Below are 17,799 nucleotides of genomic sequence, written 5' to 3' on the forward strand. Positions count from 1 at the left end.
GAGACAGACAGACAGACAGACAGACAGACAGACAGACAGACAGACAGACAGACAGGCGCAGCTCCCTCAACCCCTCAGCTTTGTCATACAATTGTAATCTCAGTACTCTACCTCGGTGGCGTTTCACCTGCACCTGCTGCTCTCCAGATAGACACACAGAATGGCTCGGCAACACCCAGCAGGTTTTTATCACTCGTAATAAAGAGCTAGTTGCCGATCTGGGATTGGAGGAGCAGCTTCAGTCCCTCCTTTCTCATAACCTCAGCAGTGCCTCTGTTTGCATAGGCAGGGAATCATGAAACAATATTTGCGTCCCCATTTTTAATGGCTTACAGTAAGTGGAAAGCCAGTCTCAGTTGAACAGGGAAAATACAACTACAGGATTGCTTTCATACCATTACCAGAGGCACCCCATTCACAAAGACTTTATTAACACACTGTTTGGATCCATTAAAATAATGTTTGGTATCATTTGTACGAACCGTTCTAGGCTATTGTCAAAGGCGGCCAGCAACTGAACACCTGTGCAGGACTCTGTCATGATAAGAGGTGAGCTAACAGAATCCTCCCTCCTCCAGTGCAGGACTCTGTCATGATAAGAGGTGAGCTAACAGAATCCTCCCTCCTCCAGTGCAGGACTCTGTCATGATAAGAGGTGAGCTAACAGAATCCTCCCTCCTCCAGTGCAGGACTCTGTCATGATAAGAGGTGAGCTAACAGAATCCTCCCTCCTCCAGTGCAGGACTCTGTCATGATGTGAGGTAACAGAATCCTCCCTCCTCCAGTGCAGGACTCTGTCATGATAAGAGGTGAGGTAACAGAATCCTCCCTCCTCCAGTGCAGGACTCTGTCATGATGTGATGTAACAGAATCCTCCCTCCTCCAGTGCAGGACTCTGTCATGATGTGAGCTAACAGAATCCTCCCTCCTCCAGTGCAGGACTCTGTCATGATAAGAGGTGAGCTAACAGAATCCTCCCTCCTCCAGTGCAGGACTCTGTCATGATGTGAGGTAACAGAATCCTCCCTCCTCCAGTGCAGGACTCTGTCATGATAAGAGGTGAGGTAACAGAATCCTCCCTCCTCCAGTGCAGGACTCTGTCATGATGTGAGGTAACAGAATCCTCCCTCCTCCAGTGCAGGACTCTGTCATGATAAGAGGTGAGCTAACAGAATCCTCCCTCCTCCAGTGCAGGACTCTGTCATGATAAGAGGTGAGGTAACAGAATCCTCCCTCCTCCAGTGCAGGACTCTGTCATGATAAGAGGTGAGGTAACAGAATCCTCCCTCCTCCAGTGCAGGACTCTGTCATGATGTGATGTAACAGAATCCTCCCTCCTCCAGTGCAGGACTCTGTCATGATGTGAGGTAACAGAATCCTCCCTCCTCCAGTGCAGGACTCTGTCATGATAAGAGGTGAGCTAACAGAATCCTCCCTCCTCCAGTGCAGGACTCTGTCATGATGTGAGGTAACAGAATCCTCCCTCCTCCAGTGCAGGACTCTGTCATGATGTGAGGTAACAGAATCCTCCCTCCTCCAGTGCAGGACTCTGTCATGATGTGAGGTAACAGAATCCTCCCTCCTCCAGTGCAGGACTCTGTCATGTTAAGAGGTGAGCTAACAGAATCCTCCCTCCTCCAGTGCAGGACTCTGTCATGTTAAGAGGTGAGCTAACAGAATCCTCCCTCCTCCAGTGCAGGACTCTGTCATGATAAGAGGTGAGGTAACAGAATCCTCCCTCCTCCAGTGCAGGACTCTGTCATGATGTGAGGTAACAGAATCCTCCCTCCTCCAGTGCAGGACTCTGTCATGATGTGAGGTAACAGAATCCTCCCTCCTCCAGTGCAGGACTCTGTCATGTTAAGAGGTGAGCTAACAGAATCCTCCCTCCTCCAGTGCAGGACTCTGTCATGATAAGAGGTGAGGTAACAGAATCCTCCCTCCTCCAGTGCAGGACTCTGTCATGATAAGAGGTGAGCTAACAGAATCCTCCCTCCTCCAGTGCAGGACTCTGTCATGATAAGAGGTGAGCTAACAGAATCCTCCCTCCTCCAGTGCAGGACTCTGTCATGATGTGAGGTAACAGAATCCTCCCTCCTCCAGTGCAGGACTCTGTCATGATGTGAGGTAACAGAATCCTCCCTCCTCCAGTGCAGGACTCTGTCATGATAAGAGGTGAGCTAACAGAATCCTCCCTCCTCCAGTGCAGGACTCTGTCATGATAAGAGGTGAGCTACAGAATCCAGCAAGCAATGCCTGAAGAAATGTTTTTTAATAAAGCACCCTTACCATACAAAGCTTTGGCGCTGAGTTTGTTCGCTGTGCTGTCTGAGCGAGCCAGCCCACTGCAAAAACAAGACGCGAGTGTGTTAGGAGGGTGAGTATCATTCATTACCACCTCTTAAACAAAAAAAAAAAACCTTAAAGAGAAATAGATAATGAAGAAGCGAGTGAATCCTGCACTGTCTCACTGCGTCCCCCTGCTCTCTCCACACATGAATCCTGCACTGTATCACTGCGTCCCCCTGCTCTCTCCACACATGAATCCTGCACTGTCTCACTGCGTCCCCCTGCTCTCTCCACACATGAATCCTGCACTGTCTCACTGCGTCCCCCTGCTCTCTCCACACATGAATCCTGCACTGTCTCACACAGTGTATACACACTCTCATTGAGAAGCTAGTGATTCTATAACAGACATCATACACACAGTGTATACACACTCTCATTGAGAAGCTAGCGATTCTATAACAGACATCATACACACAGTGTATACACACTCTCATTGAGAAGCTAGCGATTCTATAACAGACATCATACACACAGTGTATACACACTCTCATTGAGAAGCTAGTGATTCTATAACAGACATCATACACACAGTGTATACACACTCTCATTGAGAAGCTAGCGATTCTATAACAGACATCATACACACAGTGTATACACACTCTCATTGAGAAGCTAGCGATTCTATAACAGACATCATACACACAGTGTATACACACTCTCATTGAGAAGCTAGCGATTCTATAACAGACATCATACACACAGTGTATACACACTCTCATTGAGAAGCTAGTGATTCTATAACAGACATCATACACACAGTGTATACACACTCTCATTGAGAAGCTAGTGATTCTATAACAGACATCATACACACAGTGTATACACACTCTCATTGAGAAGCTAGCGATTCTATAACAGACATCATACACACAGTGTATACACACTCTCATTGAGAAGCTAGCGATTCTCCCCTCACAGTGTTCACTTACTTTGCACGTCCGCTCGGGAGCCCCGCGTGACTCATGGTGTTTAAAGGCATCCAACTGAAAGAGAAGGAAGAAGGACTGTTTTTTTTTTTTTAAATTTAGTCGTTGCCAATTAGTTTTTATTATTTTCTCCCCAATTTGAAATGACCAATTATTTTATTATGCTCAGCTCTCCGCTACCACCCCTGCGCTGACTCGGGAGGGGCGAAGATGAACACGAAGCATGTGCCGTCAGCCGCCCGCTTCTTTACACACTGTAAACTCACCGTGCAGCCGCCTCAGAGCTACAGCGTCGGAGGACAACGCAGCTCTGGGCAGCTTACAGGCAAGGCCGCAGGCGCCTGGCCAGACTACAGGGGTCGCTGGTGTGCGGTGAGCCTAGGACACCCTGGCCGACCTAACCTTCCCTCCCCCCGGGCGACGCTCGGCCAATTGAGCACCGCCCCCTGGAAGCTCCCGTCCACGGTCGGCTGTGGAATAGCCTGGACTCGAACTCGCGACGTCCAGGCTATAGAGCGCATCCTGCACTCTAGCGAGTGCTTTTACTGGATGCGCCACTCGGGAGCCCTAGGAAGAAGGACTGTTAACAATGAGACCCCAGACCTCAGAGAGAGAGAGAGAGAGAGAGAGACAGAGAGAGACCTGTCATCAGAAGGAACGCCACCTGGGACCAGATCGGAGGTCAAGGTTGCCCCAATTGTTTTAACTAACTTAGCTTGTATTTTTTATACAAATTAGAAGAAACAATTAGGCAAATCTTGGCCCCCATCGCTTTTACAGTTGTATTTTGTAACAAACTATTGAAAGTACCGGTAAGTTTTCTTAAAAGGAAAAAAGAATCTTGGTCAAATCACGTCAAAGTGTGCTCGCTCACCGGGGGTGCACAGTAGGGATCACAAATTCCAAGTATCTGGCACATCATAAATGATATCTTTCTAATTACTGTGGCTGGAGGTAAGAGGTATGCTCTGTGGTTGCAAATACATTACATTTTGCTGTGGAAGATACCACTTTTGCATTCGCCGCCAGGATTGTTTTGACCACCAGTATGTAGCCTGCTGAGGTCATGTGACTGGAAGCCCTTGTTTACATCACGTGGATATGTTCGTGGTCCTCAGCATTATTCAAATGCTGGAGACAAAGTAGAATGTACAGATCAACACTAAACAGTACATGTCTAATAAGATAGTGGAAATAGTTTAAGCAACTAATGTATGTCAAAGAAAATATTATAGGAAGGCTGGTGTTTCTTATGCGTTTCACTTAAAAACCGGACATTATGGCGTCCAGACTTGTTAATTCCTGTCACCCAGGCACAGATGCCAATTCCCGGACTGTCCGGGTCAAACCCTAACTCAGGGAGACGGTGTTGAATTCTCAGAATGCTCTGCAACCCCTGTAAACAACAATTTGGGGTTAGGGGTTGGGGTTGGGGTTGGGGTTGGGGTTGGGGTTAGGGTTGGGGTTGGGGTTAGGGTTAGGGTTGGGGTTAGGGTTGGGGTTGGTGTTAGGCCAAGGGCTTGTTTTGAAATTCTTCTAATCTAGAGTCCATTTGTTTTGGCGATCGTCCCATTATCTTTCACACTCTGTAACCTACAGTAAACAACATTCCTCTGAGGCTCAATGTTAATCTCAGTGCTTTCAAACTCCCAAACACGGCTCTCACTGATTATTAGCTTCTGAGAGAGACAAGCGAGCTGCCCAGCCCTGAGCTACAGTATCTGTTAACACTTTCATGCACAGGACAGTCTGTCTGTCTGTCTGTCTGTCTGTCTGCCTCTCTCTCTCTCTCTCTCTCTCTCTCTCTCTCTCTATCTCAACTTCCCCTTCCTCTTACTGTAAAATACTGATCCTTTATAGTGACCTTTACACTTTAAAAATGTTGAATCTGGCTGATGCAAACCTGTTTACGGGGACCTTATAAAAGTTTGCAACGGTAAATTTGCATGTTCATGATTTATTTATTTATTTTCTTTGCTTAACCCCAGTGTGGTCACAGGTTGTGGCAACGATTGTCAAGTTGACACTTTGCTACTGGTGTTCCACCAGCAAAACGAGCAGCTTGGGGAACTTCAGGGAGGAATAAAAATGACCTATTAAAAACCTTTCTGTTAATTTATGAATGAATTTATTTTGAGAACTGAAATTTGATATCATAGTCGCTGAACCACACAAAAAAACACCTGCTGAGTGTTACAGAGCATGGCTTGAGGAAGAGAAAGAGGAGAGAAGCTGGGCTCTGCTCGCCTCCACAGTATTGCAGTCAGACAGGGGAGGCCTGGACACTGGCTGCATTAAAATAGCAGGTGCAGCAGAGGGGGAAGTCGTCATAGCCACAGCCCGTCACAAAGGATTTAAGGTCTGTGTTTACCCATTGCAATCAATCACTCTACCCTGCCGCAACACTGCAGTACCTTTGTAAGAATCAAGTCTTTATTTTATATAGTGGACCACCATCACAAAGCGCTTTACAAGATGCAGTAACAACAAGAAAATCCATCATACTTTAAATAGACAAATGCATAATACATAATATACAGTAAAAAAAACAATGCATAATACATGATATACAGTGGAAAGTGCATCATACATGAAATAGTAGCAGCAACACAGCAGCTAATATCAGATTAAAGCGAGCGACGGTGGGAGCATCACGCACCAAAGCTGGGAGAGAGTTCCAAAGAGTCGGAGCCATGAAGCTAAACGAGCGTTCTCTGAGTGTGGTGCACTTTTGCTTGGGGATAACAAGCAGGTTGAGAGGAGTGTGCAGCTTGCAGGATTAACAGAAAGCTCCATACTGGGGCAGAGTAACCAGGATGATCCCAGCCATTGACTGTGAAACGAACGCACACCTGTGAATAAGACAAACATTTCGGATTTCTAAAAAAAAAAAAAGAAAAAATCTAAAAAGTTTGCAGATGGTTCAAATAAGGACACCTAGAACTGTAATAGTTTGCCCTGGTGAGTCGACATGGTACCACACCTCTGCATGCTTTCACCTTACTATGCCTTATCACTGTGACTTCACACAAGGCATTTTCTGTGCATTTTTTTGCATCATCTGTCCTCTTATAAATGTGCACAGTAATCTATACCATAGTTTACAGTGGGTTGGCTGTGCCTTTTTAATGCTTTGTCATACCTCTTTACAAAGCGTATCTACCCGTGCTTTACGATGGTGCACTTTGGTAAGGTTCCCACACCTTGCGATGCTTCTGCTGTAGTACACAGGAATGTAAGAATTCCTGTCTGGAGCTGGTAACTCAGTAACTGACCCTGCTCGTAAGTCACTGGTAAAGTGCAGGTTAATCACTGACAGGGCTGGGCGAGGATTGCAGAGGGAGGTGTTCTGTAGGAGGGTTTTAAACACAGAGTACTGTGATTCAGTCATGCATTTGTAAAACAGCTGTGTGCCTATGTAGGTCAGTCAAAGGTTATTCACTCTAGGGCTTTGTAAAAAAAACCCAAAAACCCCCAAACCCCTTGAAGCGACAGCATTGCCCTTATAACAGTTCACCACTTTATATTTGCACAGTAATTTTCCCCATGCATTTCACATGGTTTATCATGGTTTGCCATGTTTTAATATGCTTTACCATACCTCTCTGGGAATTCTAGTGCTTAGCTATGTTATGCTTTCATTAGAAAAGACTCACAGGGTAAATTGAAAGCAAAATAATAATAATAATAATAATAATAATAATAATAATAATAATAATAATAATAATAATAATAATAATAATGAGCTGGTTCAGACCAAGCATGGGTCACATCCTCCTTTTAAATATTTCAAGAACCTGTTTAGCAACTTAACTGGCTCAGCAAGCTAACACAAATCACTGATGTTTGTTTGCTCTTCAAAACAGATTTGAGTTTGAAAGCTTTGCAGAAAGAAAAAGAGAAACCTCATTTAACTCCAGGATTTCCAGGGTTATTTCAAAGTCATTTAGCCTACAGCGCCAGTGAGACAGTGAACAGGGAATGGCATTGACTATAACTGTCAACCCCTTTTAAAAATGCACACAAAGTGATCCAATATCATTACAGTATATTATCAGTGTACTGTGTTAATAACTGACAGTATCATACCTCTCTCGTGTTTCAGTGAGGGATGAGCAATGCTGTAACCAGGTGTAAGGGGTTGCAGCTCAGAGTTCGAAGGGTTACAGTGGGAACAAACAGCTCTATCGATTGGATTGTCCCTCAGCATTTCACCAGGGCACTGAACTGCTAACACTCCGATTCTGAACTGCTAACGCTCCGATTCTGAACTGCTAACACTCCGATTCTGAACTGCTAACACTCCGATTCTGAACTGCTAACACTCCGATTCTGAACTGCTAACACTCCGATTCTGAACTGCTAACACTCCGATTCTGTCCTGCTAACACTCCGATTCTGCAGCTTAACAGGTGTCCCAACTAAATCAGAGGCCAAGCACAAAGCATAGCAAATGAATAGCTGAAACGGATTATACACAAACAGGTTTCTTTATTGTGTCGTTGAAATACTGGGTTATTGTTACCTGGTTGCTTTGCAGTTGACTCTGCTGTTACCATGCCCCTTACCATGGTGCCCTTGTTAACCACATTATTTACAATGCGGAGGGGCCGAGCCACACAGCTGGCACAGACACAGCGTCGTACCAGAGAAAACATTCCACGGGCCACAGCGGCTCCCTCACAAGCTCCGTTCACAAGCCTCCCTCCAGGCAATAAAACTCAAGAGGAACGCTTTTCTAATAAGTTATTATTATTATTATTTATTTCTTAGCAGACGATCTTATCCAGGGCGACTTACAATTGTTACAAGATATCACATTATTTTTACATACAATTACCCATTTATACAGTTGGGTTTTTACTGGAGCAATTTAGGTAAAGTACCTTGCTCAAGGGTACAGCAGCAGTGTCCCATACCAGGGATTGAACCCACAACCCTCCGGTCAAGAGTCCAGAGCCCTAACCACTACTCCACACTGCTGCCCTGTAACGCCTTCGGAGCCACTTTCAACACATGCAGATTTGCACAACAAAACATTCTACCATTCTCTGAGGCAGCAGTGTGGAGTAGTGGTTAGGGCTTTGGACTCTTGACCAGAGGGTCATGGGTTCAATCCCTGGTGGGGACGCTGCTGCTGTACCCTTGAGCAAGGTACTTTACCTAGATTGCTCCAGTAAAAACCCAACTGTATAAATGGGTAATTGTATGTAAAAATAATGTGATATCTTGTAAGTCGCCCTGGATAAGGGCGTCTGCTAAGAAATAAATTATTATTATTATAGTGGCTCACCGGAAGAATCTCAAGCATGTGACGTGTTGGAAACATTCTTCAGTTTCCAATGATGAAAGCTCAGCATAGACCGCCCACCCGCCCGCCCAGGTCTCCCTGTCTCTTTGGAGAGCTGTGCAGCGACAGGGAGCTCCTCCTGCTGCCTGAGTTTGCCTGCAGCCCCCCCGAGAGGCTCCTTTCCCATGCTGACACTGTTTACAACACAAGAACAAATCCTACAGAAACACACAGCAATTACCAAGCTAGCCTCCCTCATCACTCACTGCTCCGCTATCTCAGGGCACAGGGGACACCCCCCGATCTGCTGTCTGCGCAGGGAAAAGCAAGACAGCATTAATGATAAAGAGCAGTATGTATGTTTTCATGCGGCTGTGGGCTAATGCACTACACCTGCCTTTCATCTCTATCTGGAGGCCTGGCTTCCAATAAGGGGGTGCTATGTGGCGCAGTGTGTTAATGTTAATGCCATAGACTAGACTTCCATCTTTCTCTTGGGGGTAGGTGGTGCAGTGGGTTAACGTTATTGCACCAGACTAGCCAGACCTCTGGAGGCCTGGGTTTGAAGTTGGGGGGCTGGGTGACCAATCTCAGGAGCACTGAAAATTATTTTGCAGCATCGAGGTAAAGCAGCCTACATCAAAACGTCCCCAGACAGTTTGAGCGACCGATTTCCCTACTAAACCTGGATTACAATACCTTTCTACACTGTTCCCTATAAGTGACCCCAGCTGCTGCGCTTACAATATGAAATGTGGAAATGATTACAGTTCGTGGGGCAAGGCACGATAACTGACCGCTTCTACCCTCTTGTCCAACTTATTAGTTTTATTGGGCCTTGTAAATGGTAGATAACTCTGGACTGGCATTCATACAACAGGAAAAGCATTTCAATTAGATTTAGAGCCCTCTGAGCCACACACAAGTGTATCATGGGGACCTGCATCCACAGTATATACCTGGAAAAGCAGATTCCAAGATTATGGTCCTCTATACTCCATGATCAACTTCACAATGTTCGGACCACTTTGCATAACAACCAGCATAGAAACAAAAGCAGCTTTCTCCATCCAGCTGAAGAAGGACCAGCAGTCCGAAACGTCCTGATATCATTGATTGATTTATTTATTTATTTAAATTTAGTAGTTGCCAATTGTTTTTTTTTTTAATCATTTTCTCCCAATTTAGAGTAGCTAATTATTTTTAGGCTCAACTCACCGTTACCACCCCTGTACTGACTCGGGAGCGGCGAAGACGAGCACACGCTGTCCGTCAGCAGACCCCTTTTTTTCACACTGCTGACTCACCATGCAGCCACCTCAGAGCTACAGCGTCGGAGGACAACGCAACTCTGGGCAGCTTACAGGCAAGCCCGCAGGCACCCGGCCAGACTACAGGGGTCGCTGGTGCGCGATGAGCCGAGGACACCCTGGCCGACTATTCACATTTTTGTGTACCTACATTACTTTTTTTGCACCGTATGATACACAGCAGTTTTTCATTTAAAAATATATATATTGTATATATATATATATATATATATATATATATATATATATATATATATATATATATATATATATATATATATATATTCATGAGTTATATATATACTGTGGCCTCACTGTAATCCCCAATGCAGCTTGCAGGATGCCTTGCAGGTTGTAATGTATACCCAGAGACTGCAGCAGTTCTGAGTCTACAGTATCCCTGCAACTCTCCTCAGGCTTCCTTCTGTTGTTTTTTCTGTCTCCTGACTACAGTTCCCAGTCACAGTAAATAATCGCTGAGGCAACACACACACACGCACACTCATACACACACACACACACACACACACACACACACTCATACACACACACACACACACACTCACACATACACACACACACACACACACACACACACTCATACATACACACGCACGCACGCACACACACACGCACACACTGACACACTCACACTCACACACACGCACACGCACACGCACACACACGCACGGCATTTTAACCACAATCCTACAGCGAACAATTTGTAATTTGCAATAGGCAAGTACCATAAATTAAAGTGAAGGTCCAGTACGCGCATATTAACTATAGCAAGGGGTCATTTTGAACGAACGCTGCATTCGTGTGAATCAATTGTTCATTTGTATTTAACAGGCTTAACGATCACCATTATATGAGCATGGAATAGAAATATTAATTTAAATGTGTATGATTATTATGAGCATGGAATAAAACCAATACTTTAAATGTGTATGATTATTATGAGCATGGAATAAAACCAATACTTGAAATGTGTATGATTATTATGAGCATGGAATAAAACCAATACTTTAAATGTGTATGCACGAACTCAGTAGAAAATGTGGTATTTAATAATAAAGTAATCATTTCCAAACTTCTGATGGCCTTTCTTTTCAAATTAATAATTGCGTTAATAAGTATTGTTTTAGAAAACCGAATAACGTCCCACAGAAATACCTGCAAATACACATATAAGTAATAATAATAATAATAATAATAATAATAATAATAATAATAATAATAATAATAATAATAATAATATCAACAATTGGCTTGCCTTGTATTCTTCACCTGTGTACTCTGTTTGCGCCACTCCAGTCTCCGGGACTCGGACTAAGCCTAAAGCGGCACAATCCCAAATGGACTTTGTCCCTCGCTGAAGCAACAACAACCGAAACGCTGTCTGTCTCTCTCTGTCTGACACACTCTCTAACTCGCTCTCCCTGTGCCGGGGTCCAGGTAAGGCTTCCGTCGTCCGTCTAAGTAAAGCACAGGTAATTCGCTGCGCTTTCCGTTGTTCGGGCGCAGTGTAATTTACACCTGGGAACTGCAGGTAAACTAAGTGACAGCGGGTCCAGCACAGTGCAAGGCTTGTGGGTGGAGCTAAAGGAACCCGACCAGCAGGTTACGGTTGAACAGTTGCATTCTAATCGTGACAACGGGATAAGGCAACAACTACTTTGCATAGGCAGGCATACCCTATTAACAAGGTGGTACAGTGCAGCATATCACATGACAGGTGTCAGGGTTATGGCTGAACGGGGCTCACCGTGCAGACAAGAAAACTGGACAGGTGTTTCTCAAAAAATGCAAGTTTTCAGTTGTGCTTTAAGTATTGTGAAATGTAGGCCCTCAAGAACCTGTGCTGTGATGGAGTGTCCGTACCAAGCCTCCTCCCAGCCAGGTCAGTGGTTCTCCAGAAGCTCCAGAGGCAGGGCTGAAGGAGCGTGAAGTTAGTGGTACAACAGATTGATTTAACCAGGATAGAAACCTGGAGCTATTGCCAGGACCCCTCGTTTATAAGGGAATGAACAGCAAATCTTCTTTTCAGAATGGCCCCAGTGAGAGAGAGAGAGAGAGAGAGAGAGAGAGAGAGAGAGAGAGAGAGAGAGAGAGATCACTTTTTAGACTTTTGCTCTTCAAAAGCATCAGTAACCTGTACAGTTTCAGATATGGAAACACCTGCCAGCCAAGCTCACGTGACCGTCCCTGGGCCACAACTGACTTGCAACAACCAATAGGGCTAGATTCTCAAAGCCATGAACTCCAAATGGTCATCAGGACGTTTTTTTTTTAAATAAAGTAAAAAATGCACCCGATAAAGGTACAATACCTGAACAAATACAATGCCAATGTTTAATGCAGGGGCTGGTGAGTATTCTCAAGCTGCTTCCTATTTGTTGTAGAATTGTATTTGTATTTACAATTCTAAACCAATAAGAAACAACTCAAGTCCTCACAAGTCCTGGCATCCTGACTTATTTATTTGTGGTTTGGTAACTTTACTGCGTGTGTTATTACAGGGTAGCGACAGGCATCCAAGCTACTCCCACAAAAGTTTGTGCTACAAATGGCAGGTGCTTGCTTTTTTGTTTGTTTGTTTGGCCCTACCCTTTACTAGCTCATTGCGCGGGTGTTATCGTTATCTCTCTCTGACATCTATCTGGGGAGATTCATCACCAGGGAACCAGGAAAGGGGGTGTGTCACCGACTGGTGTAAAAAAATAAAAATAAAAAAAAGGTTAAAAGTAATCCAGGCTGGAATAGGTGCAACACGGCTATAAAGATATTATTAGCACACAAGGGGAAATCAGTATGTCTCGCTCTCTCTCTGTTTATGCTGCTGTTTTTCATGTTATGCTGGTGACATGAAGGTGCATTTATCCAGGTGTGATGTTAAATGGGCTACACATCACTGTATGCATGATGGGGAGTCACTACAATGAGATGCTTACAATAAAGGCACCAGACATACACATCAGCGTGCCAGGTTGTGGGGTTTAATAAAGACACTGGGAAAGAGGGATGGTGCTTCGGGTTTGCTCATTTTGTAGACTTTGAACTGGAGCAAAAGCTTAGTAAATCCGTCTTCGTTATTATTTTTATATATACTGTATCTGAAAAAAAAACTGAAAAAAACTTACCGGTAACTGCATGCAAGTTATTAGACTGTAGAATATTTCCACAATAAACACATCAAGACCTCCATCTTTAAAATAGTATTTATTATTTATAAAAATACAAAAAGGTAAAAATATAATACACATGCATATATATATATATATATATATATATATATATATATAAACATTCTACAGTATGATCCTGACCGTTCACTAAATGTGAAACATGCCTGATCAAATCAGCTGCTCAGCATGTACAGTACTTCTCCGCTGCCCGATGCCTCCAGATCACGTATTACTGCAAATCGAGAGCAACAGACAGAGACGCAATCTGGTGCGAACTAACACTTCATATGCAGGGTGTTGTTATTTTGAAGAGCTGCAAACATACGCAAACATAAGAAAGAAGGTACACACAACAGAATGGTACCCCAAAACACTCCCTCCTCCCCCTCTTCCGCATAGCATTAAAGGCAGACTGTGAATAGTCCAAACCGTTGCAAGTTAAAACTGAGATCAAGACGAGAATATAGATGGTGAAAAGTGACGGGCCAGGGCTCCAGACAAGCTTTGTAATGCAGTTCGTTCATTTCTGAGCACCTGACGTCAAGGCACATTGCTAAATATTTGCTCTTTAATGCAAAACGAAGGAGGAAGTTATGATACTGTACCAACTAATTAGCTTTTTATTGGTACACAATGACTTAATTGCCTATGTAATGATTACTCTGCATAAGTAGAAGACAGAATAACTAGAAGCCCTGGGTAGTGTTAACAAAAAAAGGGTGTTTGTTGCTGCTTCCCCTTGTAAAAGTGTACCACGGTAAAAGCATAGTAATAATGCACAGAGAGGTATGGTAAAGCATAGGGAAGCATTGTAAAGCACAGAGAGGTCTGGTAAAGCATAGGCAAGCATTGTAAAGCACAGAGAGGTATGGTAAAGCATAGGGAAGCATTGTAAAGCACAGAGAGGTCTGGTAAAGCATAGGGAAGCATTGTAAAGCACAGAGAGGTCTGGTAAAGCATAGGGAAGCATTGTAAAGCACAGAGAGGTCTGGTAAAGCATAGGGAAGCATTGTAAAGCACAGAGAGGTCTGGTAAAGCATAGGAAAGCATTGTAAAGCACAGAGAGGTATGGTAAAGCATAGGGAAGCATTGTAAAGCACAGACATGTATGGTAAAGCATATTTAAAAACAAAACAAAACAAAAACACCATACACAACCTGGCAAATTTAACAAGGTAAACTTTTATAAGGGTCTTGTTGTTTCGCCTGGCTGCTGCCACCGTTTAGTTTTTTAACTTATTAAATGTTAGTTTTCGTGGCTCTGTGGAAATGCTGCATTAACCTTCTCATCAGCCCAGAAACAGCAACTCCCACATCCCACTGAAGCAGCTGACACTGCAGCTTGCAAACAAATAAACGCACACATACACTAAAAGCATGTTTGTGCGGTTTGGAGAAACTGCAACTAACAAAAAAATAAAAGAATAATCTGGATAAGCTTTCATTAAAAGAAATACACAATAATAATAATAATAATAATAATAAAACAGTGCACCCCCCTCCCTCAAAAGCTAGGTAAAGACATTTATCATCGTTCCTTAGTTCCAGATAGTTCTAAGTCCCTTATGTGCGCAGTTTCTTTTTTTAAGAGTGCCATCTGGTGGAAACATATGTAAAAAACAACATGAATGTGCAAACTGTTTATCAACAGACGCTCTACAGCAAGTACCACCTGCATTTTTTTACATTGGTTAAATTCAAACTATTAGACTTTGTTTCACTTAATATAATAAAATATATTCAATATTTTCTTGTATCCAGAGTGAAAGCTTATGAATGTATTGGGGAATACATGGTTTAATAAATAACTGGATGAATGGAATCAGGACTCGCTAGAGGAAGACGTTTCTTTAAGCGTAGGCACTGTAAAGAAAAAGAAACATATACATTGTTAATCACATTGTACAGTGGATAGTTCCACCTTATAACAAGAAGTGCTAGTGGAATAGACCGGCTATACTTACCAGGGATTCAGGTCAGCTGAATAGTTTTACCTTCAATTATTCATTCATAATGGTCTCAGAGACTATGATAGTCTTGTTTATCAGAGCAGGCAGCCGTTACAGATACATGTAAGAATTGTAGATTCCCACCCAAATTACCCGGGAGGGAGATGGAGCCAGCGAGCAGCAGCGCAGGATCAGCTCAAAACGAGCTCATATTTATATCTCTAGGGTGTCACGCTGCAGATCATCTCACAACTCACAAACCATTCCCAAAAAAGCCGTTTTCACAATTACACAGGGTGTTAATAAACCCACTAGCCTAAACATTGCAAGCAAGACTTGCCGATAAATGCATCCTGTTCAAATACCCCAAGCGAGGAGGGCAGCTTATAATTATGCAATCAGCTCAAAAATAAGAGGAAGTTAGTCTGGACTTAGAAGCAAGACTTAACATTTTTCTGCAAATATTCCATGTTCACAAATATCAAACTGTTAGCTTGTTCCACTGTCCTGAGGGCAGGTGAACGCTCACAAGCCTATATCGTCCCGTAACATTGTCTGCGCCAATGTGAAATATCTGACCTGGCAAAAGCGGCGATGGCTGTGATGTCCAGTATGGCCTCCAAGCCGTAGATGACCAGCAGGATGGCACCAACGATCACATCGGCCCTCAGCACGTAGGTCTGCCACACCACGAAGTACACAGACAGCAGCATGCTGCCCACTGTGAGAGCTAGGCTGATCCCTACTGAAACCTCCTCTTCTTTCAGGTTACCTCTCACACCTAAATACAGAGAGAGAGGGAGAGGGGAGAGAGAGAGAGGGAGGGAGGAGAGGGAGAGAGAGAGAGGGAGGGGGAGGGGAGAGAGAGAGAGAGAGGGGGAGGGGAGAGAGAGAGAGGGGGAGGGGGGAGAGAGAGAGAGGGGGGGGGAGAGAGGAGGGGGAGAGCGAGAGAGAGAGAGGAGAGAGAAGGGGGGAGAGAGAGAGGGGAGAGCGAGAGAGAGAGGGGGAGAGCGAGAGAGAGGGGGGAGGGAGAGAGAGAGAGAGAGAGGGGGGGAGAGGGAGAGAGAGGGAGGAGACAGAGAGTTAAATCGTTTTGTAAACCCTGGTGCCTATGGAATGCATTTTATTTTTGTAGTGAGGGGGGTGGGTGCAAGAGGATAACAGGCTGGGCTCCTCTGCTTAGACAGGGTGTTCAGTGTGGAACAGGCTGGGCACTAACCAGCAAGCCAGCTGCTTAACCACTACACAAAACAGCATGGCCTGCTTTAGCATAAGCAGCTGTGCAACTTTTTAAAAAGCATCTCTACATGTTAATCCCCCTGTCCACCAACACACCACTGAAAAGAAAAACATAACCATGCAACACAGGGGGGTGGCCAGTTCTAGTTCTTGGGTAGCCAGCTGACTCGGTTCAGTATTTGGTCGGCTGCTGCTACCCACGTCTTTTCCTTCTATAATAACATGTTCTCGCTAATTCTTGCAAGCAAATATTCAATTTGCTTTCATTTCTCTCGGTGCTTTGAAAATTCATTTCTGGAGTCGTCTTTTTTTTCCTTCATTTTCTTTTTATGAATTCAATAGTTAAGAATAACAATAACACAAGCTGCCACAGTAACTCTTACCCAAGTACAGCCTGATGGCCTCCAGAATTGCCATGATGAACAGCAAAGCCAAGTCCAGTGCCAGGTTCCCATCTGGGTAGCTTAATACCTGACCTGAAACACAGGACACCAACAAGGTTATTAGGGGTTGTAATGATATTCTACTGTCACGATACAGTGCATCTCACAATATACAGGTCACGACACAATATGTATCACGACCTGTGATGATCCTGATGGGCTGCTTGTATGACGCACAATAGGGTCAAATGAACATTTAATGATGACTCTTTTGTTAAAAGACAAAAATCCAATGAGTCAGAGAGTGTATGTATTCATACCAACTAAAAAGCACGCTTGGTGCACTACTGTACAGTGAGCCCTGCTGTTGTGTGTTCCGTCTTGTATCACGATACAATTGGCACATACCTCTAGAATGATACAATATAATAATTACCTGAGACAGACAGACAATCACACAGGATTTCTTTGATAGGATTTTGACCACTGCCTCAGACAGACAGACAGACAATCACACAGGATTTCTTTTGATAGGATTTTAACCACTGCCTCAGACAGACAGACAATCACACAGGATTTCTTTTGATAGGATTTTGACCACTGCCTCAGACAGACAGACAGACAGACAATCACACAGGATTTATTTGATAGGATTTTAACCACCGCCTCAGACAGACAGACAGACAATCACACAGGATTTCTTTGATAGGATTTTAAACACTGCCTCAGACAGACAGACAGACAGGCAATCACACAGGATTTCTTTGATAGGATTTTAACCATTGCCTCAGACAGACAGACAGACAGGCAATCACACAGGATTTCTTTTGATAGGATTTTAACCATTGCCTCAGACATACAATAACAGAGGATTTCTTTGCCCCATTTATTCTAACAAGACAGGTGAGTGTGAAACTTACTTTTATATATTACCATCAGCAGCGTGGCTAGGAAATAAAACCCATAATAGACCCCGTTCAGGAAGAACAGCATCTGCAGTGGAACGGAGGAGAGCTGGAGGGATGCTTGTAAGGAAATGTATCGATAATGTAAACACTGTCACAATGCAGCTTTATTCTTGGTTTCTATGATACTGGTTTAAAACTGGTTTCATTTTTTTACCGTGTGCCTGGCAAAAAAAAGAAATCATCCTTGACAAGTG

General features: G+C 43.9%; 2 protein-coding genes across 4 annotated transcripts in view; both read right to left on the reverse strand.

Annotated features, from left to right (window-relative positions):
• The window catches only part of eps8l2 (EPS8 like 2), a 28,324-nt gene extending 16,882 nt beyond the window's left edge, over positions 1-11,442 (reverse strand). The window contains exons 1-3 of one of the 2 annotated variants that reach the window (XM_034057634.3): positions 11,169-11,442; positions 3,282-3,335; positions 2,290-2,345 (exon numbers count right to left, since the gene is read on the reverse strand). In XM_034057634.3, coding sequence (XP_033913525.1) covers positions 2,290-2,345; positions 3,282-3,331 — 106 coding nt within the window. In that variant the 5' untranslated portion in view covers positions 3,332-3,335; positions 11,169-11,442. Of the gene's footprint in view, positions 1-2,289; positions 2,346-3,281; positions 3,336-11,154 lie in introns of both variants that reach the window. The other variant, XM_034057633.3, reaches the window with a different exon arrangement.
• Positions 11,443-14,228: 2,786 nt separating this feature from the next.
• LOC117434937 (transmembrane protein 80-like) overlaps positions 14,229-17,799 on the reverse strand; it is a 4,712-nt gene continuing 1,141 nt past the window's right edge. For both annotated transcript variants that reach the window (XM_034057668.3, XM_034057667.3), the window contains exons 3-6: positions 17,558-17,651; positions 16,638-16,730; positions 15,595-15,796; positions 14,229-14,929 (exon numbers count right to left, since the gene is read on the reverse strand). In XM_034057668.3, the coding sequence (XP_033913559.3) occupies positions 14,917-14,929; positions 15,595-15,796; positions 16,638-16,730; positions 17,558-17,630 (381 nt within the window). In that variant the 5' untranslated portion in view covers positions 17,631-17,651 and the 3' untranslated portion in view covers positions 14,229-14,916. The remainder of the gene's footprint in view (positions 14,930-15,594; positions 15,797-16,637; positions 16,731-17,557; positions 17,652-17,799) is intronic.

The sequence above is a fragment of the Acipenser ruthenus genome, chromosome 28, assembly GCF_902713425.1.
Source record: "Acipenser ruthenus chromosome 28, fAciRut3.2 maternal haplotype, whole genome shotgun sequence".
NCBI classification, from domain to species: Eukaryota; Metazoa; Chordata; class Actinopteri; order Acipenseriformes; family Acipenseridae; genus Acipenser; species Acipenser ruthenus.